The following is a 25,076-nucleotide window of genomic DNA, read 5'->3' as shown; positions in this document are numbered from 1 at the left end:
AATAACCAAGACTGAAGGACCAATGTATTTAGTGGCATGAGTTTGCAGATTGCAAACACCTCATCTCACCCTTCCTTTCCAAGTGTGTAAAAGAATCTGCAGTGGCTGCGAAACCCGTGAAAAATGCAAATGGACGTATCTACAGCCAGTGTTTGTCTTGTCCATTGTGGGCTACTGTAGAAACAACGGTGACATGGCAGTTCCGCTCCCTCAGCAGATATCAACAGCTCATCCTAAGGGAATGAAAACACTGCCAGTAAATCCCCATAAATCTTAAACACTGGACCTTTAAAGCATTGTAGTCTAAAATGTGTCCTAATTTCTTGTGTTATGTTGAAAATGAAATATTATTGTATGATCAGATGTTGTTCTAACTGCTAGACCTCAAGTGTCCACTGCTACAACATTAAAGTTGTGTACATATGATCATGTTCCAGTGTGTGAAGACCTCAGTCACTCTCAGCTGGTCGGTCTGGTTTTGCTTTGATGGAAAACAACCGTTTGCTCATGGATGTTGGTTTCTGGTTGCTTGTTGAGAGGAAAAAAGCCGGTCGACCATAAAATCTGCTGCACTTACCTTGTGTTGAGACTAGAGGTGGAGCAGCTACCTGAGTGACAGAACAAACAATGGAAGTGAAATTCACATAAGAGTTTGTCAAAGGTTTGCGCTCATCTTTACAGATCATGTTACTGAAAACAATCATGTCTTTCAGTTGTAAAGGAGACATTTATTTACTGTATGCAGCTTGTATTACTTCCTTGTTTCACCACTGTCGCTGTCTGTGATGTTGTTGAAGCATCTGACATACACGTGATCAATACATCAATTAGCCCTCAGTTCATATTTAACACATACTGGATTTAACGGTTCATATGTGCTGTACTGGTAACAAAACAACTACGTACGTGTGCGCGTGCGTCTGTTTGTACACTTGCGCGTGCGGCGACATGCGCGCGCACTGCCCATATCCATGCCCGTGCCTGCGTCGTGCAGCTCGTTTCGTTTGATCCATGCGGAGCTGCTGCGCTGCACTCGGCACTTGGCGGACAGACGCGCAGGGCAAGCGGTGGAGTAGTGCTGCTGCTGCTGCTGCTGCTGCTGATACCGCGGGGCTCAGTTCATCACAGTCCTCCTACAGTCACGGTGAAGTGAAGCAGTCTGGGATTCCTTCAGTGCTCGGCCGGGGATGCGCATCTGGACCGGAGAGTGTCCCGGGGACAATTACGCGTCTAGGCGCTCCGCTGTACCTCTCCCTGTCCCCCTACCCCCACAGAGGAGATAATTACAGAGGTGGAGGACAGTTTGGCTATTTTTGACAGATTGGCAGACGCAAAGTGCCTTCTGAAATCGCTGAGGTAAGAGACTGCTTATTATCCCGGGGTAAAGAATAAATGTCGATGAGCATAGGCGCACTAAATGAGCATAATGTCTCTATGGGCTCTTAAATTGTAGAATATATCAGATATTCAGTGGTGAACATCTACTTTATAGTGTTTAATTGCATCTGTGGCGTTACACTATTTCCCACAATATTTACTGTGATATTTTTAACACCATTTTAAAATGTGGTATTTTAGATATATTTTTGAAAAAACCACCCAAAGCGTGACTGTGAGTTGCCAGTGCACCATACATATATATAGGCTGTATTGAATCAAAGCGCAGTGTTTTTTATGTTTGTTTCCGACAGTGCAAAGTGTGTCAGTTTGTGTTCAGTGTTGGAAAAGCGCACAAAAAAAAATCCACGCAGAGTGATGCAGTAAAGCCTCTTTCACAGCAGACTGCCAGTACTGTTTGTGCAGTAAACAAGATGTTTCAGCTCGCCTGGCCTCACTGAGGCAATAAAGGAAAGTGGGCACGTTTACAATAGAAATGTTGGATTTTCACACTTTAATTGGGTTCATGAATAAACTTCAGTGTTCGGACTGTTTTTCCTGAAGGGTACTTGTCAAAAATAGAGCTGATTAGAAATTAAAGGTTTCTGTAGTCCTCAGGATCTAAACTCGCCACACTGATTATTCTGTGCAGTTTCACGACTTGAAAAGCAGAGAAATGCAACCAAAAAGTTGTGTGTTTCTGCGCCAGTGAAGTGGCATCCAGTCGAAATCCTCCACCGCACAAGCTTCCACAGTAGATTACAGGGGGCTGTCCTTGAAAGGCAGACATTTCAGGGGTTAATTGTGTCCTCACTTCAGGCTGACGTCTGCTGGGGTACCTGGGGGCCCCGCAGCACGGGAGCGCACCGACCTGTCAATCATCGCCGGGTCGTGATGGGGAGGTCGTTAAACTCAAAGATTAGAAATCAGGCCGAGCGTGACGAATGTTTCCCGCTGCTCCTCTTAAAATTCTCTGTGAAAATCACTCATCATTTGCATAAACACCACGCATTTTTTTCTTTCTTTCTTTTTTTTTTACAGTGTTGTTCACTTTTGATTTTTTACAGTGTCCCTCGCTTCCAATTTTCTGCACGCATCCAACATATTCACTGCAGACTCACTGCCTGTGTGTGTGAGTGTTGGATGGTTGTTTTGATGTGTGCCTTGCAGATACAGCCGCCTATTTAAAGCACATCATATCCACTTATCTCCAGTACATCATCTTTTTTTCTTTTTTTTTTCCCAGCATGTCCAGCCATAAACTCACTTTCCAGTGACACAATTATTTACATCAGGCATGTTCATTAACTGCAAATAGATCCAGTTGTATGATCCCCTCGGGGCTTTCAGAACGAAATGCTTTTAATTTGCTTTGAAATATGTGGATTACAGGGGGAAAAAACAGCTGCTCCTATTTAAATATGCATCCCCAGCCTCTTTATTTTCCAAATTGATCCTCATTAATGCCATTCCAGATAAGCTTCGATTTGGCTTATCTCAGTGAAAGCATGCTCGGAGGATAATGACGCCTTCCTGGGATTTTTGAGTTTGCTATGTTGTGTTTTGGCTCACTTTAGTCTGACAGACAGCATCATTACTACAGTTTGTTGAAGAATTTTGTCTCATGCACCAAATGAAGGTCACATGTTGTGTTTCCCCGTTTGCTCTGCTATAATCCTCCATTGCTGTCTGAGTAAAATTTCATGATTTGGCAGTGACAGTTTATCACTTCCTTGCGTACAGTAGGTTTGTGGTACTTCCCAGTGAGCATTTTTCCAAATGTACTCACCAGTGAAAAGATGTTCAGACTTGGTTCAAAACTGAAAGTTGTGTCACCAACTGTTTGAAGAAGTTGATTGTCTTCTCCCATTACAATGTCCTGGAAGTTTCTTGTTGGCAGCAGCCTGTATAGTTTGTGTTTATGACATTTTATACGGAACATTAAATGCATTGACATTATGTCTTTATGTAGACTGCATTCCACCCATCAGTGACTTTGAAGAAATGCCTTCACACTAAACACCCCAGAATTTTTGTGTTGCTCACCGGTGAAAAGATGTTTAGAATTGGTTCAAAAGTGAAAGTTCTTTCATCAACTATTTGGAGGCGTTGAGTCAACTTTCATATTTAGACCAAATTTGACCAGGATTTGCAGCAGTGGCATTTTTCATCCTCTACAATTTGCAAATAACAGCCTGTCTTCACTTTGGACCTTCATTAAGAAATTACATCCAAATTTCTCAGTTGAATGCTCCCACCAAAAAAATTGTTATGGCTGCCTCAGACTAAAGATGTACTTAGTCAGCTAGCAGTCGTTAGTTAAAGCCATTATTTGCCTAGCTACTGCACATGTATGATATTAATTTCATTATTTAAATATATATTTTCAACAACCAGCAAGGAGACTGAACATATTTTAATTATTTCAACACAATATAACATCATTCTTCAAAATATGGGAATAAATAACTTCCACTTTTGCTGACTCATCAGTACTATAGATGGTGTATATTTAAACATTAATTTGCTACAAACTTGCTCCTCAACCACTTCACACCTCTTGACCAAGCCTGAACCCGTCCCACCTGAACCCACCATGTCTTTATCGTCCCTGGAGTCAGATTCTCAGTCGGAGTTGCTGTAAGGATAAATCACCTCAGGTGCTGTATCCCTGGTCATCAAACTGGCCTCTGTTGCTCTCTGAGGCCGTGTCCAAGTCTGACGACTACTAGCCAATAGCTGCTACAGCACAGTTAGCAGCGGTGCGCTGGTAACTTCAGTGATACCAGAGAAAAGGTCTGTGTTGCAAGGATCCGCCTGGCTTAATGAAAAAGTGCAGCTCCCGAATTGAGTTTGAGGTGTTTTTTTTTTCCTTCTGTGATATATGGAAAAATGAAAACGTGGGCGACTAAGACTCTTATCAAGAACTAACGATATAGTTGACTATCAGGGGGCGGCCTTAAAAATGACTGTACACAGAAGCTGAACCCCAGTTGCCTAGATGTAACTCTCGTGTTTAACCTGCTCATCTGCCACGGCTTCCTGTTCATTTAGTATTCTTTGTCGCTCTTTATGCTACATCCCGATGTATCATCAGAGTAATTGAAGCTCTAACAAATATTAATAAGTAATCGCACATGCCTTAGAACTTACCCCATTACAATATCATGGAGCATGAACTGCGCTGACATTGCCTCTTCATGTGGACTACATTTCACATACCAGTGAAATATGACTTTGGAGAAATGCCTTCACACTGATCATCCCAGTGAGCATTTCTGCATTGAAAAGACATCGGTCACTGATGAAAAGATGTTCAGAACTGGTTTGAAACAGTTGACATTTCTTTTACCGGTGTTGATTGAGCATTAACATGTAGACCATATTTCACCAGGATTTGCATCAGTGATGTTTGTCATCCCCTGCAAAGTCTAAGTAACAGTCTATGATCATTTTGGACCCCAACTAAGAAGCTACATTGAAATTTCTCTCTTTCAAAAGGCAGAAAATTTTTCCTTTGCCACAGACTTGACTCAAACCACAGTCGCCTGGGTGAGAGTCTTATGTTCAACCCGCTCATTCACCACATGTTGTTATGCACCTAAGCTTCTTTGTTGCTCTTTATACTAGAGCTGTAATTAATCGATTATTTCATTGATTATTAAATTAATTGCCAACTATTTCGATAATCAATTCATCATTCATCATTTTAAGAAAAAAGGTCAAAATGTCTGATCTATCCTGGAGAAGTCAAAGTTGTTTAAAATACGCTGAAGCACTTGTACAAGAAGTGCAATTTTCTTATTGTCATTAAGAACATCTCCCATTATGATGTCCTGGAAGCTTCTTGTTGGCAGCACACAGCCTGTATAGTTTGTATTCCTGACATTTTATATGAAACATTAAATGTGTAGACATTATAGCTTCATGTAAACTACATTCCACCTACCAGTGAAATATGACTGAAGAAATACCTTCACACTCATCAATTTTGTCTCTGTTTCAACCTACAACTGAATATTTTATCAGAATGACTATACAAATTTGTGTGAAACTGCATGTTATCTGGTTGAAAAGAAGGTGAAAAGAGGTCTTAGATGTTCAGATTTAGAATCAACCAGTTGAACAACGTTGAAATCCCAGGTGTGGCTCACTGGTAACTGGGGACCGGCTACAGGGTCTCTTGATCACACTTTCTTCTGCAAAAAGCTGCAGTTCAATAATGGATCCAACATTCAGCTGGCTTTGCCCTCATGCAGAGAAAAAAGACATCACAGAAATCCCTGAAGAAACTTTTTTGCAGGCGCCTTGGTTTTCTCATGAATAATAATGTGATAAAAAGGTCTTGACATCTGCAGACCGACACCTAAAACTCTTCGCACTCTTCGATAAAAGATGGAAGATGTCACCTTGGTTCTGCAAAGTGGTGCATTTTTTTTAAGTACAAACTGGGGCATTAATAACTGTCCTGACCCGTCTTGTGAGACTGGGAATGATCAAGGTGAAAAATCTAAATATTCAGCTCCTGCCCGACAATAGCTACTTGATTTGTTGGAAGCGTGCCTCGGCTGTACTGTATGAGCAAATGTGACAGGCAATGGGCTGCTCCAGTCAAAACCGTCCTTAGACTTTTTTTTTTAATATAAAGAGAGAGGTGTTGTGTGTTTGACAAGAACTTGCTCTGACAAAGTCAACTCCGTGCCCTTTTTGCCTTGCAGTAACTTCCAGTCGTCTGCCATGTTTGAAGGCTCAGAGTCTGTCGAGGTTGGGGGTGGCACCACAGAGAGCACTGTGGCTTCGTCCATCAGCGCCTGCAAGAAGGTAAAAAACCCAGAGCCGTCTGTCGTGTTTGTGTTGGGATGGAAGTAAACGCCTACCTGTGTGTCCCTCTGTCTGTTTTTGCTGTACGACCGCTTGTCAACCACGTCTTTTTTTCTCCGTTCGTGTGCCTGTGCACCTGTCCATCATATCTGTCTCCCCCCCATTATCTGTTTGTGTGTTTCCAGCAGTGTGAGAGATTTTCATTTCCTCCTCCGGGGGTGCCGGTGACACCCAGGGGTTGTGCAATAAAAGGAGCAGCCGGGCCCTCGGGTCAGCCCAGTAGATTTATCATCTCCCAGCACCGGAGAGACAGGAGGGGAAATAGTCCAGATCAGTGGGCTGAGGTGGAGGCTAGATTGAATTTCCTTTCAAAGTGTGTGTAGCTCTGTTTGTGTGTGTGTGTCCCTCACTTGTATGTGTACGTGCAGGTGGACTCCTAATTATCCTAGCGCTCATGATCTAAACTGACTTCCACTCGAGTGTCCTGTAGAGACACAAGGTGATGTCTTTCTTATAATTGGGCCTCGTGCTCCGCTGACCTGCGGCAGCAGCCTTTGATACGGACGCTCTCGGTGAGATCAGCTGAGACAACGTCACCTTTACCTGGCTGAGGGCCTGCACAGATGGCCTATTCCTGGGGGTGGAAACATGAGGGGCCATGATTTGTCACTAAAAATACACAGTGAGATTTAACAACACATGCGTGATATCATATGTCAAAGGAATTGCATAACATTTATTTATTTATAGCATGTTATTTTAATCTTTTACCTGCTGTGCAATTCTGGTGCAAACTGTTTGAAATGTTTTTTTTCTATTTCTTTTAGAGATAAATATAAATATACCATATGGTCAAACTCTTGCACTGTGATAGGCATCAAGGGGATCTTCAATTTCACCCTTGTAAATAAATTAGCATTGTCTCTGGGTGGTCATTAGTCTGACTCAGCGAATGTAGACTGTCGAGATAAACCTGCCACAGACCTTTTTCACAGCAGCCATTTTAACATGAAATAACATGGTAAACACAGGTGTTTCCAATGATATTAATGGGCTTTTTGGAGGGGGAGTGACTGACGCACCTCATGATTCTTTTTCAGTGGGAAGCGAGCGGGTAGGTGGGGAGACGTGGCCAATCACTCAGGTGGAGCGACAAGTTATTCTGTGAAAGTGTTGCGGTCGCGAATGCTTTTCAGACAAAACTAAACTGAACTACAACAAACCAGTGAGAAACAGCGACTTTCGTGAATAGTGAAAAATAATCTTTTAAATTAACAAACATGATGCTTGTAATATGTGGCACAGTTCAAATAAAAAAAAAATACCAGTCTCTCGCCACAGACTACCGTTTATACAGTAGTGGGGTACACTGGAAGGGGAGGGACTGAACCTCTCTAGCTGCTGTGAAAAAGGTTAATTGGTCACCTAGAGTTACTGTTTTCAAAAACAACAACAACCTCCAAGATAGGAACTTCCATGCTGAAAATGGCCAGTTATCCTAAGCTGGTCGCTAATGGTACAAATGGAAACAAGCTAGCAGCTGTTAGCTTTTCTTTTGTTGTCATTTAGCTATTTTGATGCCAGGGCTCACCTCACCACATGTCAATGTTCCACCAAAACAAGTTATCCCCTGACAGTATTTTGCAGGCGTACTGTCGCTGCATTGTGAGCTTGGCACCGTTCAAGATGATTTTGATTGGTTTAAAGAAGTAGCATACAAGTAGAGAGGTTAGCATCACTCTGGTTCCCTTTGTGGCAAACAGAAGTTTATGATACCTACACAATTTGTTGAGTCACTTGTTAGCAACCACCTTTTGAAAGACATGTAAAACCTTTAAAATTCATGAGTGGGGTATTTACTGACGTATTTTATCTCATAGAACAAAACATGAAGATCTCCTCAAATTGTGTTAACCACAGACCTTATTTCAAACATCTAGCCTATCAAAAAACCCACTGACCTATTTCCCACACTGACACAGCACTGTGGAGATGGGTCTGGAGGTCTGGCTATGTAAGGTGGCTATCAAAACAGCAAAGTCAATAGATGACAAAAGGGTATATCGGTCAGTAGGACAAAGGCATTGACAAAGGCAGCTCTGACTGTAGCTCTGACCATAAAACCTTCATTAAAATGTCCCTCCAGGGAGGATACAATAACTCCTGTATATACTGTGTAGTGTCTGGTTAGCTGACAGATTATTGATTATGTGCCATGGACACTTATCCTGAAATAAAGGTGCTGGAGAAAGGTCAGTTGATCCCAACTGAGGGGGAAAACACACAGAGTGGCAGATGAAAGTGAGTGTGAGTGACTCATATGCTCTGTGTGTGTCTCTACAAGGTGTGATGTCAGTGCTGCCACTTTACCTGAGCAGGGTTTGTCTGTGTGCTGCAGGTGCTGTGCAGCAACAGTGTGCTGGACTCGTCGGAGTACTGGCTGAGGAACGAGAAATCTCTGTGCCGGCTGGGCCTGCTGGACGACGACACGGAGGGCAGCTGCACCGTGGTGAGTAGCATACTGTGGATGATGAAACACACGCACCCCTTTGGCAACAAAGATGGACCAAGTCATCTCTCTGTGGAGTTTTAAAGCTGCAGGAGGCACGTCTTTGGGCCTCAAATGACAGCGAAGTAACGGCTCCAATTTTAAAGCAGAAGTGATGTGAGATGACATCTAAAAAACCGCCCTGTCTTCAACCTGCTCCCTCTGAGTGGCTTATGGACATGCACATTGCGAAAAAAAAAAGCGTTTTAGCAGTTGCTACTGCTCCCTGGCTTCTGTTTAGTAGACAGTTCTTGTTTTTAATGGCTCGTGTGTCACTTCTTATGTGCTGAGACTTGATTTAGGCTAAAGCAGTGGATGCGCTTGCAGAACTAGGTAGTGCAACTGTCAGATACTGTTCTTCTTTATCTTTTCCTGAGAAACACTTTTCAAGATCTTTTCACTCCACTGTAGAGATTTTCCACTACTATTTATTCCTTCCTCATACAGATTCTGCCACCTGAGGTTTGTGCATCGACTGATGCAGAGCACCAATCTGATAACAGTGCATTAAAGGTCCATTGTGTAAGATTTATCAGTACTTGTTGGTCGAAGAGTCCTGGAAAATAGGAATTGATGTGTTTTTGTTACCTTAGAATGATCCCTTTATCTTCAGAGGTTTACAAGGTCCTCTCCCAGAGAGTCCGCCATGCTGCTCGTCCGTGTTTCTACAGTAGCCCAGAACAGACAAACCAAACACTAGCTTTAGGCAGGGCCTTTCATGTTTCACAGCCACCAAAAAATCAGCATAAGGGATGTTCCTGTAAAACAGCAGGGTCCTGTTTTGGGGCTTATAAGTTGCATGATATTGGAGCGATGCATGCACTCGCATTCTCACCGACATCCCGACCCAGCTTTTCAGGCAGTATCAGAGGCATTTCTGGTACCGGTACCGGTACCGGTAACATTCCTACTCCATTAGCATGCAATTCATGCTGTCAAGAGATTTTTTTTACACAAGTGACAATACTATAGCAGAAACAGATTTCCCAACTAGCTGAAGTGAGAAAACAGCATTTTGAGACAATTGTCAGAATTGAGATTTGTTCAAATTTGTGTTTGACCAATATTTGACCAATATAATATTTTAAAGGAAATACACTCTTTTCTAACTGCTGTTTGTATGCATACAGGTTGATGGTATGAGAAAATATACCTGAATAACTGTGGTAGAGTTTCAACCATAGAGGGCAGTGAACCACTGCTTTTTGTCCTGGTATGAACTTATTCTTTAAGCATCTGTCTCATGAGTTTGATGGAAGGGAAATATCTTCTCCTCGCCTTAAAGCTAGAGTGAGTAAGGATTTTTGTTAGTTTTGCTGAAACTCTCTTTACATTCCAAGAACAATCAATTAATCAAACTCTCTGTGGTTGTCACGGGCCTGATGGCTACCTGACCTGTCTGCCCACTCACTCACTGCACATGACCGCAGTCTTCCACAGGCCGGGCTGACAGGAGTCACACAAGAATGACAGACAGAGCAGCCAGAATTTAACAATACTAACACTCTAGTTTGACAGCTGTAAGTACTAACAATAGACATGTTCATTGTTTATGTTGTTCACATTCATTATGATAATGTTTGGTAGAGGTGTCACAATTTCAATATTAAATTGGAAATAAATTGAATTTAGCTTTCAGTTTCAAGAATTGAATCAAAGATGGTTGACAGAGCATAAAACCAATGATCTGTTACAAATCAAGACTCAATAGTCTGAAAATGGCATAACAAATGGGGAAAAAAAAGAAAAATTGAAAAAATCGGATCAAAGTGTGACTTTAAAAACCATAAATCTGGAGAATCGTGACACTCCTGATGTTTCCTTTCATGTGAATAAGACATGAGGTTGTTGGTGTGCGTTCATGTGTTTTGGGGGAGTGACCTTGGAGGGAGGGGATAGGGTTTTTTTTAGGGCTGGGTACTTTCAAAATCTAGCTTACTCTTTCTTGTTTCTTCAACGTTACCAACCCTAGATGAAATTAATTATTTCTTTTTCAAAAAAGTTACTTCTGATGTTGCTGGGACTGAATTTGTGCGCTCACTGAGACACGTGTTCTGTGAACGAAAGGACGATCTCTCTTGTATTTTGCATTCTTGAAATGAGTTTGAAAAGTACATTTATTGTTGCATCTACAAACAGACTATAATTCCTCATAATAACTTTGCTGCTTAGTATACCAGCCAATTTTCTTTGAGTAGATGATATTAGCTTTGCTATTTCATTCTTCAGGAGGATTGTTAAAAGCTCCATTTAGTCTCAGCAGGCAGTTTATTAAAGAGGGATGGTTTTGGAGAGTAAATGCATCTCTGTTGTGTTGATTTTATCACACTCTGTGACTGCAAATAAGAAAGCTATCACAGAGTGTTCATCTCTGCTGTTACACAAACTCTCTGGGATTTCTCCTTGGATTAGTAGAGCTGCACTCTTGTTAGACTTAAATCCTCCGCCTGCTCTACTTTCTGCTTCCTGAACTGTCGACATGACGGCGTCAGTCCAGGCATGTCAACAAAACTTCGGTTTTCGCTAACAACAGGAAAACTAGACAACTGTACCCTTTGTTTGTTTGGTACATTTTGAGTGGTTGTTAATGAGGCAGTTTCAGGCTCTCCTTGTCTTCTGTTCAGTGCATGCTGGGACAGATATGGCAGAAATAGAAATCTTGAAACACCATGGCATAATTATGATTGTTATTTGAGCTGACATGGAGAGGCACACTTTTTCACATCTGCTAATCAAATTTTATGATTCTAACTATTGAGCTGGTGGCAACCAAACCATTAAGTTGCTATATATAGTTTTTTAATCATGGCATCATGTGGTGTTTCCTTTCTGTTGATGTTGTCATGTGTCACAGTTACAGTTATAAGGCGTGTGTTAGATTTTGAGTAGTGGCAAATGACTGATGATAAAATACAATAATTGGCTTTTAAAAACATGTGAAATGACGTTAGAAATAGAAGGAAGGAGGATAATTGTCAACACAAATTACTCATTTATATTTCTCCTAAACGACTTTTGTAGAATTTGATGTGTAGCGAGGATTTTGTGGACACAGTGTGTGTTTGAATAATAACTAAGGACATTGTTGGTCGTTCAGGCAAGGACGTGGGACTTTACAAAAGACATCGAGACAGAAAGCAAAAAAAAGAAAAAGGCTTTTAGCCATAGAGGACGCACATGCCTAATCCTCTCTGTCACCCAATTCTGATGTGTCACCTTTGATCACTCATTCATTTGAAATTGCAAGTCAAGCATGTATTGCACTCAGGATTTACATCTGTCAGTGCCTCAAAGGCGTTCTGTGGTTGGGAGGGACGACACGACAGGCATTTGATTTTTAAAGCTTGTAAATTCAGTTTTACTACAGGCACATATTTATATAAACTGCACCAACAACACTCTAAATAAAATAATGCTGCAAGCCCAGCATTTTTTTTAAATGAAAGCTGACACTTAGTTCGAAAACCCAACTATAAGTAGGCATCATTAAAGGTGCTGCAAGTGACTTTCACTGTCAGTAGAGGTTGCAGACCAAAGCAAATATATGCATTGTTTGCTCAATAAAGCTGGGGGGAAAAGACAGCAGTATCTGAACACACAGCTTACAAAACTCAGATGAAACTGTCTATTTCTTGCCTAAAATGTTTCCAGAAACCTATTTTAGTGTACTGTTTAGGTGTAATAGGAGAAAGATTGTAACCAGCCATTTTGCGCTCTGCATGGAAACGGAGGCTCCCAAAACTCACATCAAACTGTAAAACTAGGCAAAAGAGTTGAGAGGTTGAAAACAGATGCTGGGTGGACAGGAAGGGACTCACATGTGCTAAGAATGGATGCAGAGAGGGACTCACATGCACCAACAGGCATGCTCACATGCACTAACACACACACATGGCTAGTCCAGAAAAACAGAGGCGCTCTGATTACAGCACACACAGAGGAAGTATGTCGTCATTGTCTGCTCAGGACGCCATTATTCCAATATATCTTTGCTTAGCAAATAGTTCTTTGCATCTAATGAGGCTGAATGTTGTATATTGCACTTTTAAAGAAATACCTTATCTGATCTCACTAAAACATCATCTGAAATGTAGTTTATCAAAATAAAAGACGTATTCACCCACACTCCAGTGACAGCCTAATGATAAATCTGAATTTCATCCCCTCAGGGGTGAAATCAATTTTGTCACCTTTAGCTGCAAAATACCTGCTACGCTTCCTTCTTTTCCTCTATTTCTGAAATTATACCTCCAGACTCTGAGCAGCACTATCTTTGAGCCACGACCTACACCTCACTTATCAGAGCCTCCACTTAGTGATGCAGGTTTAATTGCAAGAGCAGCACATTCTGTCTCACAGACGTGGATGAAGTCTAGTCCCTAAAAATCATCTCGCTGAGAGATGCTGAAACAACCGGCGATAACCAGTTTCTCTAAAGAGTGAAAGGTTCGCTGTAGAGGTGGCTCTAACTATCAACTGCTCCTGGATGGGTTGCCATGGAATTTGGTACATTCATGGTCCCCTCAGGATGAATTGTTTAATGGTCACGTAACTTTTAATGTAGCACTATCATCAGGTCAAAATTTCAGTTTGTCCAATATTTTGGTTTCTGACCAATACCTGTAAAGCTAATCAATTTTCCATCAGTCTCAGCTGCACTTTGTGTTTAGTGCTAATTTGCAAATGTTAGCATGCTAACACGCTAATCTTGGACGGTGAACATGATACATGAACATTATACCTGCTAAACATCAGCATGTTAGCATTCTCATTATGAGGGTGTTGACAAGTTGATTTTAGCATTTTCAGCCAACATTAAAGCCACATACAGCCTTACAGAGCTGTTAGCATCTCATTTTAGTGCCACTTTACTTCCACGGGTCTCTCTGTTCATAGCACAGTAAATGTTTTACTGCAGTGCTTCTCAAATGGAGATATTAAAACCAAGGGGTACTTTGCAGGGGGAATGTGAGATGTTTTTTAAATGTTAATATAAAAAAAATATATCAGTTGTTCATAATTACTAAAATAATTGTGCTATAATAAGCTCAATCAAAAGTGTAAATGGAAGTTCAATTAAACCACATTTTATATTCAGTATAACTATTTTTAATGTGATTGTTACCTGCTGGAAATGGTCAACTGCTGTAAACCTCACAGAAAAGGAAAGTAATGCAATCACACTCATTGTGAGTGGGAAGATTTGAATGCAGCATTAATACAGTTCAAAAAGTGAGGAAAGAAGTAAAGATAAAGTAAAAACAGAGTCATCAGAATACTGTCGGTACTGGGAAGAATATATGCTGATGGGATTTACCTTGTACATACTTTATACATATTTTTTTCTTCCAAAAACTAGGAAAGCAGCGGTCCACAGGCCAGACACTGTAACTGTCTGGGTTTCAGTGTGACCGTTCTTGACCCAGGACCGGCCGGTCAGCATCACATATCTGATTCTGTCCTGGCCAAATTCACACACACACCACACGATAGTCATGTCATGCAGCAACACATACAGTAACGTCACAGCCACAACAGTGCTGGTCACAGCCCCACACACTCAGACACACGCCTGCGTGAAGTCAGCATTAGCAGCAGATTCCAAGAACAGGATAAACAGAAGACGCAGTCCAGAAGGAGACAGAGCAGCTGAGCAGCTGACAATGATGCCGAACAACAGTAAATTTTCTAGGGCTTCAGGTTAATGTTAGCCAGCAGCAGACTGCTGTTAAAATCTCACCTCCTGTTCTGGCTGAAGAATAAACAACCGGTGTTGAAGCATCTCCTAAAACATTTACTTATTTTGACGCGTTTAACGTCTACTTACGTTTTTCTCACTGCAAAGGTTTACCACAGCAAAATGTTTCACCACATCTGTCACTTTTGGAGTAAATGTAAGTATTTAATACTCTGTGTTTTTATTAAGAACGTCCAATTTATTTTTACATTGAAGAAAAGTTATAAAAGCGTTTATGTATTATGTTGATTATAGATCTTAGAAAAAGACTGAAAATCAGAAACAGAGGATGAGACCCATAAAAGAAATCGGAAATTGTAATCGGTGCATCTCACCAAAAATTATGTGCGCTGGTCAAGTGATACTTGGCTTTTCAAGTATTTCAAAGGGGGAATATTATTTTAAAAAGTTTGTGGAGCACTGTTTAATGGGAGAATCAAGAATCATAAATGACACAGCAAATGACTATACCAAGGTTTTTGAGCCTCGTCTGAAGGATGCCATTAAAACTTCCTTACTTCTTCCCCACGCAGCCATTACTTGAACAAGAGTTACTCTTTATTTTTTTTTTTTATTCCTGTGTCATAGACTGTCGCTGGCCTGTTTTATGCAGAATAAATGTCAGAAACACAGTGTTTTGGCGTTTTTTTCCCACATACTCCTCCCTCAAATATGCCTTAAGCGTTTGATAATCATTACCAAGGTAACAGGAATGGCAGTAATTTAGCAAAGAGTACCGTTCTCTCACACTCATGTCGCACTTAAGTAAGTGTGAACTTCAGTAAGTATGCAAGTATGAGCAGCTGCATGCTGAATTGAATGTTCCTGAAACCTCAGACACCAGCTGTATTATCTGGTACAAGATGCACATAACTGTGTCTCAGCTTTATCAGAGGTTTTTACAGAATTGTTTTGTGTTTCATACAGCTCACACTAATATGGAAACACAGTACTCATTCATGAAAGTTTAGTGGCGGACGGTCGATACATCAGCCTAACAGGCCCCACTGATCGTTCAGTAGAGTCCTGTGAAGTAGATTTATGCATTGCACCATGACTCTTCCTCCTCATCATTTTTTCACTTGAAATGCAATTTGTGACGGCTGCCAACTTGAAAACAAAGACATCACTTGTGCTGTCCTTGTCTCCGCAGAGCAGGCCGCTCCTGGCCGGGCTCCTACCTGAGTTTGGGATTATGCGGACAGTTTTATCTTCATTGTTCTTTTGTGAAATGTAAAAACAAAGCAGCTTCATCTTCATAGTTTTTGTTTAAACGAGACAATGGTCGTTTGTTTTCTGTGCTCCGTGTCTGTTTCCCATGAATCACAGGGAACTTTAATGCAAGTGGGAACAGATGCGGCCCGTCCTCCAGGAGCATCACTCTCGGACTTTGACGTGACAGATTGCTCCTCTGACTCTCGGTTCTCTGTTCGGCCTCTCCGTGGTTTTTTACTTGGCCAATCAATCAAACGGGAGCTTACGATTGATGACACTGTGTGAGAAATAAATTCTTCTGTCCTGGCCTGAACTGTACAGGGAGGCAGAGGGAAAGCAGAGCGTGGAAAACATAAGGGGGAAAAGTGAAAGAGATGAGGGTGAGACAGCAAAGGCTGATCCAAACAGAATGAGAGGAGTCGCCACGAAACCGCAAACAAACACGAGCTGCTCTGTCAGTGGAGAGTGATACAGAAAGACTGTGGGGTAATGAGGAGAAGAATTTGATTGTTTTCTTTCTGCTGACTTGACTTCTTTAGCTTTAATAAAATAAAATACCTTTTGTTGCTGACCCTGTCCACAACAGTTCACTGCTGAGCTTCAGTGCTGCTTCTTCAAACTGGGGACATACCAACGCCATCTACTGTAGATAATACACCGACTAATGATAAATACCTCATACAACCTTTCAAATCATCCGAACTATCCCTTTTAGAGATCTGTTCTTGATGAACCTTGACATCCAGATCAACTCAAATAAGTCCAGCAAATCACAATTTCTATGAAATCTTTGTTTGAGAGGGAAAACAAATCAGCGTGTATATGTTCAATAACGGTTTAAAGTAGGGAGTGCAGAAAGCCAAAAACTGTGAGATAAATGAAAGAAAAAGCTGTGGATTTTTTCTGTGTTTTGTTCAATCACCCACCTCTTGCTGCATCATGTTGTCACCTTTGATCACTCACTCATGTTTTAATGCATGAAGTCACAGAGAAGTGTCATGTTGCTGTGATAGTCACACTGAATTCCATCACACCCCTGAGAGATCTGACAGGGTGAGCATTTTGAAGACGGAGATGGTACCTTATATTTTACATTCTCTTTGCAAGGCAAATAGTTACCTAATCCTTTTGCATCTGATTTACATTTTGTATTTCCTTTCATTGATCCTTCTATGCACTTGAAGAAAATAGATGAGGAATAGAAAAAGAAACAATCCAGTAATAAAATACGCTAAAAAAACCCCCACAACTCTACTAAAATTTGCATATATACTTAAAATCAAATGGGGGAGAGCAAAACTCTGATATTCCTTCTGTCTAGAATTAGACTTCATGCTAGAAAGAATATGTGCCAAATTTTTCAAATGCAGAAAAAACAGTGTCCACTCGTCTCGTCATCTGTCTTCCGGCTCCAAACCTGTAGTCCGTGGAGGAGAGTGATCCATTCATCACCGGATTCAAACACTTCACGCTCAGGTAGTGTGTCGTGTCCCGACCTGTCCCTTCTCGGCCTGGAGAGAGGCAGAACAGAATAAATATGCCATCAGCTGTGGCAGAAGTGCTGACTTACAGCAGGAGCAGAGCAGGAAGACAAACCTTTTTCTTCTAAACCTGAACCCAACCTAAACCTCTCCTTTTACTTTAGACTGTCCACCTGACATTATGAGAAACTACAGTACAGTCTTCGGTGCAGGGTTGTGCTCTAAAAATGAGATTTACTTGCTCAGAAGTTGTAGCCGTCATCTAAATACCTACAGGTAAAATAAGTTATTCTGTGAAATTACAGGTAATATAGGTTATCAGCCCTGTAAAGCTTGACATGTTAAATAATTGCCTGAAAATTCAAAACTTTTGAAACTGAAGTGTTTATTAGACCTTTTGACGATTGATCAAACGAGTCCGAGTGTGGTCTGCAATTAACAGATTATGCGAAAACACAGTTTGTTTTATGAATCAGAAGAGCACCAGTGATATGCAGTACATGGTTAATAAATCTGCAGCCTTCATTAGATTACCTGAAAATAACACCAGGCTGCTACAGTATACACATCAGACTGGTCGGTTACTGGTCGATATTCTACTTTTTTTTTTTATGAAGGACACGTCCAATTACCAGGACTTATCATATCCTCTCCAACTTTCTTTTAAACAAAAGTAGGCACACACATGAATAGATGGTGAGCATGGAGAAGCACAGTCTGTGTGCCTTATATGACCTACAAACATAAGCTTGGCATTTATTTTTCACATTACAACTGATGGTGTAATGTGTGCTTTTGTACCCTTATTGCTGCACTCTTCACTAAAACAACTAGGGTTAGGGTTAGCTATAGCTTGGATGCAGTACAGTTCATGTGAGGAGAAAATGATGAATAATGTTGGTCTTTGTTGAAACTTGGAGCCTGCTGTTGAGATGTATAATTTTATGGATCGCAGTGATAGATTGGATCAGAGAACTGTTGGATTTTTTGGATCGGCTTTCAGTGTCAAATCCAGTCACTTTATCTTCATTAAAGTACAACCCGTTTTTAGCTTGAACGTGCCGCCTCCACAAATTCAAAAGATGAATTTTTGAACCCTGACACACACACACACACACACATACACACACACACACACACACACACACACACACACACACACACACACACACACACACACACACACACACACACGACAGTGGTTCAGAGTTACTTGTGTAGTGTTAGCCTAGCAAGGATGCAGCAGAAGTAGCAGAGGCAGTAGAGAGTGACAGAAAAAAGGGATATGAATGAATGGCTGTAAAGTTTTAAATTTGATACAAACTCTAGAGTTAGAGGTAGAATTACTGCCTCTACTTCTTCTAAGTTGTGTGTTTGTGTCACTATCAGTTAAATGTGTGAAATCTTTCCATATTCCATAATGTCCACCCTGCTGATGGTTATTTACTGTGTTTATACGTCAGGGGTTTTGGGGGTTCAAATTGGACACAATTACAGGATTATCTCTGGAAAAAGACGAATAACTTCTAGTGCAGTGAACACTATAAAATGTGACCAGAATCAATAGATAATAGTGTAATAAAGTGACTGTACTGTAGATGTAATTTACTCTCTCCAAAAAGTCAACTTAGCGTGAAGTTAGTCTTAAAACAAATCCATCTTATTTCATATGCACTCTCAGATGAAGCTAAAACAAAAAATATTTTGGATGATAACACTTTTTAAACACTGTGAAAAACACTGTGATGAAAACACATCTTAGCACTTCCCCAAATGTGAAAACAACACATTCAAATTTGTGCATTTCAAAGACACAGGAGCTACTTTACTCAGCGTCGACTATCCCGTTCACAATCTGCTGTGAGACATTTTCATCATAGTCCTGTGGAGTTTTTGTTGTCCTCTATGATCTTTTTACACGCTTACTGATGAATTTATGATCCTTTGGGTAAATGTATACATTTGTCGACGCACGGGGGAATGTACACACTCCACAGAGATACTGTATATGCCCTGTTTTTAACATTTTCATAACATATCCGTATTATGTATTATATATTCACGTCGTGAGAAGAGCTAGAACAACATCAGCTTCTTGATGTTCTTTTTAGCCTGCGGCTCCAAGCTGAGCAACTCACAGCCAAATTGTATGTGTGTTTGTGCATATGTGTGTTTGATATTCACCACTGTACTACATACAGAATATCCTGCTTCTTTCAATTGTAGTGCATCAAGTACATGCTGCTTTCACATCAAGGATGGTGCATCCTACATTTTTTCCAGTGGTGACATACTTGAAACAAAATAGACCTTGTGGAATTCCATCATATGGTGTTTACTGTTATTAGGCCTCGTGAACAGCTGATGTTATGCATTTTATCATTTATGAACACAACACAGGGCTGTTCATAGTCACCAGTATGTGAGATCAGCATGCCTGTCTGGTCTGTGCACCAGCACTGTGTAGCTTGTGGGTCACATCACAAAATTAACATGGCAAAATCACTGAGCCTTAATGTTGTTTCCCCTGCAAACTTCTTCTCAATTATATTAAACTTTAAATTGGTTATAATTAAAGTTGCCAGCCACTGAGATGAGTCAAAATGCTTTACAACAGAGAGGGCTATGTTTAGTTTTATCACCTCGGAGTGAGAATGAAACCATGCTTGTATTATCCGTGCAGCACCGGTAGAGTTTTCACAGAGGCTGTGTGGAAGGGGATGTTACCTAAAATATGTTTGTCTAATTATTTCTAGTAGTCATATGTTATTGTTGCTTTTTGGGAGGAATACCACACAGTACAGTATATGAAAGACTTAATATGCAGTATAACAAAAAAAAAAAGAATTTGTGTTTCAAGTCGTGAAAAAGAGCACAAAAAAAAAAGAGCCACAGTTGAAGGAAAAAAATGGAGACAGAAGGAGTGAGAGCAGCAGCTGTGTGTGGGAGGATCAGAGTAGAGAAGGAGGGATGCTGAGGAGGAATAAAGCTTTGATGGACAAAGGAGACAGAAATGTTTGTAATGGTTTGCTGTATTGACCATGTCTGGGCACAGCATATTGTATTGAAACTGTGGCTAAGTATCTGAATAAGCGCTATATGTAGGTGTACATTATGAGAAATCTGCCTGCCTCGCAGTTTTGTATGTCTGGGGCCAAATTGGATTTTATGCATAAATAAGTTGGGACAGTTGAACCCTTGTGTGTGGCTGCATTGTCATGGTCTCAGGGACACATACACTGTGCCTCCAACAACAAACATACTGTGGCTGAAATTGTCAGTTGGGTCTGTGACTCAACACCCAACAGAAAAGTAACATAATGTTTCCTGTAGAGAAACTGCTGAATATAGGCTTGGGCATTATCTGTGTTTTCATACCTTCATATTAGGACTGCACAATTAACTGTGTGTGCAATATCCATATTCCTTTTTTTTTTTTAGTTAAAATGAAAATTGTAATGCTAAAATTATCATTGCCACTAATTGTATCGCATAACGCAATTGCAATGTCAGTCAAAAAATCATAATATTACATAGTACTGAATTTGTTTTGAATTTTGTCTGTCATGTGAATCATCTACAGAGACTGTGCATTGCTACCAATACACAGAAAGCTGTGGCCACCACAGATGCCTGTTACTTATGTTTATACTACTGTCTGAAGTCCACTTGGAAGAAGTATTCCACACATAAACGGTAGATCAAGATCGGCAGTGGCTGCATGGATAGTCCACAGACAAGTCTGCATGATCACAACAAATTGGGGGCAGAGCCAATGCGTACACTCTCTGAAGACCATAACAGACCCTAGTATGATACGCATTTAACAACAACTGAGCTCACATGTCAACAGATTACCTTTGTAACAGCTGAGCAAACTGTCTATTGATGGAAAACGTGAGATGGTTGAAAGCTTGTAAACTCGTAAGTGGAAAAATAAGTGGACCATGAGGTGGGACTGTTTTATCAAACAACGTTCCAAGGTTAAGACTGAACTTCTCTTCAAGTTTCATCACTACCTGCCACCAACACAGATAGAACAAAACTGCAAGACTTAACCTCCTTATTTCAATGTGTTGGGAACAAGATTCCCTTCGTGTCAGCTTGCAGAGACACAGACTCAATCATTAACATTTTCCTGAAGGTGAAATGCTGCCAGTTGCCTCTGTGGCCGCTTCCAGATTTCTCTCCTGTAGGGGCCATCACTGTCCAGTTTGGTCCTTGTGGTCCAGCAGCACAGGTGGTCAGAGTCACCCTGAGTTTCACCTTGGTTGACTTGGCCGATGTTGAGCACAGCTGTAGATTTATGCGGGGTTGAGCACCTAGTGAAGTGAGAAGATGTGGAGAGACACCCAGATCTCTGCTGCAACCTAGATACACATTCTGCAGAACCTTGCACAGGCTGTTTGTTGAAACAGTTGAAAACAAGATGTGATATAGATACAGTAACTAAGCAGGAAGTATTCTGATGTGCTGCTGCTGTGGAAAGTCAGCAGTGAGGACATTTGGTTAGGTGGATGTAATGAGTACTAAAGTTTGCCTGCAGAGACCATGCTTTGTATACCATCTCTAACAAGTAGTCAGTGGTGATTTGGTTTAGCTCTGACCACAGTCTTTCCCCATCCTTAACCCTTTAAGGAACTGATCACTGTTCAGAATCCCCAATAGTCTAAAAAAATATGCCACTGGACTGAAAGCCCATTTCTCTGACAGCCAGTTGTCCTGAAAACAAATGTCCATTGTTCCAAAGGTCCACTGCTCTGAAATACACACTATCCTTGCTGTTGGATTAGGGTCAAGTGAGGGTTAACCCTAAAGATTTGGGTGACAGGGGCCTGCACGAACTTAGGTAAAACTCTCATGATTTTATTCCAACATTGGAAACTTGTCTGCGCGAGTACAATCTCTTCAGACGTTGTTTGGTGTACGGACAGAAAGACAGCTAATTAAGGGCAAAAGTCCTGGTGTTTTGGCACATTGGACGGGGCTGTCAGTCTCTGAGCTAACAACCACAGGGAGTGTTTGAGTATGAGTATATGAGGCCGTTTTCAGGATACTGGGCTTTGTGTCCAATGGGACATTCTTAGGATGATTGGTGTGCTGGAATAATGGGTTTTGAAGAAGGTATAATCAATACTGTTATATAACAGTGAATCATTTCATTATTTTTAAATTTTAGAGCATTTTTCGCTAATTGTTTGGATTTCTTTTTAGCCTGCAGCTTTTCACTTCACTCCCATAGCTTTCATAGTGTCGTTTTCTGCTGAAGCAGAATCTAAATAGCACCAGACAGCTAAGTTAGTGACAAGCTGACTGGATACTTATCTTAGATTCATCATGAGGCCAGAAATATTACTGTTAAATGTTTGCTAAAAAGTTTGTCATATATGTCAGTGTTGTGTTTACAGGCTGTTTTTGCTGCCTCCCATTGCAGGTTTAACCGTGTAATTTTAGTTGTCTAAACTAACAAAAGAATAGAAAAAGAAAGAAAATGCGTTATTTATTAGTCAGCTCTGCCTCTCCTAACAGTGTTGTGACTGGCTATCTTTCTCATCTGAAGGACTATTCAAGTCCTTGAGTGTATCACTTTCAGCTTCAGTGGTATCAGTATTATCCAGATATCAAAGTATTACTTTCACACTGTCTCTCTCTCTGTATTTCTTTCCCTCCTTCTCTATATTCCTCGACTGTTGTTTACGTGGTCAGTCCTTCAGAGACAGGCTGACGCAAGCCCGTGTCGTCTAGTATGTCTGTGAAAAACTGATAGAATCAGAGCGTGTCCCTGGGCTCGTCTCACACATGGGCACAGAGGTGACTGGATGGTCCACTGCTCCCCAAATTTAGAACAACTGCCTCTTGGCTGTCACCGTCTGATGGGGTTAAATTGCTTTAACCCTTTTCAAGGTCAAACTTGTGGATCACTCGCCTCGCTTTTCCTCAAGCAGGGTGCTATCTGAAGGCGATGTGTTGGCAGACCGGGGAAGATGTTTTTCTGGCATGATTTTCAGTATCAGTGCAAGTGAATACTGCCGAGGTGCTCCTGAGTGAGGGCCCCAAATCTCTCATTTACATGTTTTGGTATGGATACAAAATGGAAATGCATTATAGTGTAGAAGAAAAGCCATAAGGTGGTTCTTTGTTTATAGGACTTTGTCACCTAGATAAAGGGCCTATATCTGCATCTGTATGCATATTTCTGCAACATAGACAATACTCTCTTAGAAATAAAAATACAAATTAGAATCATATAGGAGAACTCTTTTTGGTTCCATCTAGGACCTAATAGGATCTAGGAACTTGACAAACTCTGTTGTGAAGGGCTGTTTTTTCCAGCTCCAAAATATTGCCAAAATCAAGCCATTTCTCTCCTTCAATAACCTCATGATAGTCACAAATGCCTTAATTTCTTCTCGACTGCATTACTGTAACTCCCTCTATGTGGGAATCAACCAGTCTTCTTTGGCTCGCTTACAGCTGGTGCAGAACGCCACCACCAGATTACTGACTGGTACTGGGAAACGTGACGGCATTACACCGGTTCTAGCATCCCTCCACTGGCTTCCAGTAAAATACAGTATAGAATTGAAGGTTCTCTTATTTGGTTTTAGAGCTCTGCACGGCCTGGCACCCCAGTACTTGTATGAGCTCCTCTGCTCCCTTTCCAACCCCAGATCGCTTAGATCCTCCGACCTTTTAGCTTTTAGCTGTCCTGCGATCAAGACTGATGGGCTAAGGGTGATCGAGCATTCGTTGTAGCCGCCCCTAAGCTCCGGAACAGCCTACCCTTTTTAATAAAGTGTTCCCCCTCTGTTGATATTTTCAAAGCAAAACTTAAGACTCACATGTTCTCGCAGGCTTTTGAGTTTCCTTAGAGTTGTACTCTCACTTTCATTTATTTATGTATTCTTTTATTTTCTGTTTATTTGTTTGTGTTTCATATTTTATCTGTTCCTCTATTCATCTACTTGTGTTTGGGATGATATTTTTATGTTATCTCTGCTGGTCTTGCTGTTTTACCATGTTGAATTTCTTATATTCATTATTTTACTGTACAGCACTTTAAATGTGCTTTATAAATAAACTTTACTTGACTTGACTGGACTTGAATATAAAGGGGTATAGACTAGAATTATCTGTGAAAGGTTCCACCCAGAACCCACTACGATAGGTTGTACAGAGAACCCTTCTATGGTGTAATGGTTCCACCCAGAACCCTCTCTGGGGGTTCTATCCAGGACCTTTCCACCTTCTCAGGGTTTTTGGTAGAACACACCCAGGGGGTTCTTTCAGAATCCCTTTTATATTCCAAGGGTGTCATTTAGACCTCACCCAGGGGGTTCTGTGGAGAACCCATTTAACGGTTTCATCTAGAACCCACTCAGGGGGATCTAAAAAATTCCATTTTCTATAGGGTTTCACCTATAACCCTCTTGTCTTTTGAGAGTTCTACAAAGAACCCAATTATATTCTACAGAAGAGGCAAAAACATCAGTGCACAGTAAAATAAATTGATTAAGGTGATTCTAGATACATCTATATTTCAAAAATACCAAGGATAACATGCATAAACATTTTAATATCTGATGTTGAGTATCTTTTTAAGTTCACACTTTCAACAGTCCTTGAAAAACTCTTTCAAAAAAGGGGTTTTTTTTTATGAAAAGGTTCTTCATGGAACCCTTAGTCCTACAAAGTATCCTTGACAAACCCCTTCTGTAATTTTAAAAGGGTTCTTCAGAAGCAAAATGTTCTGGGTAGCACCCCAGCTCTTCAGGAAGAACTCTTATTTCTAAAAGTGTAGTAGGTAAGCACCCTGCAGAACGACTGAAAACAGAATTTAAATGCTATATTTTTATCAAATGAGGGTCAGCAAATGGCAAAATCAAGCTATTGTCTT

At 40.8% G+C, this 25,076-nt stretch overlaps 1 protein-coding gene across 2 annotated transcripts in view; it reads left to right on the top strand.

Moving 5' to 3' along the window:
- Window positions 1-25,076, top strand: part of sphkap (SPHK1 interactor, AKAP domain containing) — a 79,375-nt gene that overhangs the window by 31,757 nt on the left and 22,542 nt on the right. The window contains exons 1-3 of one of the 2 annotated variants that reach the window (XM_084718055.1): window positions 1,027-1,356; window positions 6,096-6,198; window positions 8,597-8,707. In XM_084718055.1, coding sequence (XP_084574181.1) covers window positions 6,115-6,198; window positions 8,597-8,707 — 195 coding nt within the window. In that variant the 5' untranslated portion in view covers window positions 1,027-1,356; window positions 6,096-6,114. Of the gene's footprint in view, window positions 1-1,026; window positions 1,357-6,095; window positions 6,199-8,596; window positions 8,708-25,076 lie in introns of those variants that run through there. The other variant, XM_084718054.1, reaches the window with a different exon arrangement.

This window comes from Lutjanus erythropterus, chromosome 4, assembly GCF_056507025.1.
Source record: "Lutjanus erythropterus isolate fLutEry1 chromosome 4, fLutEry1.hap2, whole genome shotgun sequence".
NCBI classification, from domain to species: Eukaryota; Metazoa; Chordata; class Actinopteri; order Lutjaniformes; family Lutjanidae; genus Lutjanus; species Lutjanus erythropterus.
The sequence above is the reverse complement of the archived record's forward strand: the minus strand, read 5'-3'. Positions and strand labels throughout refer to the sequence as shown.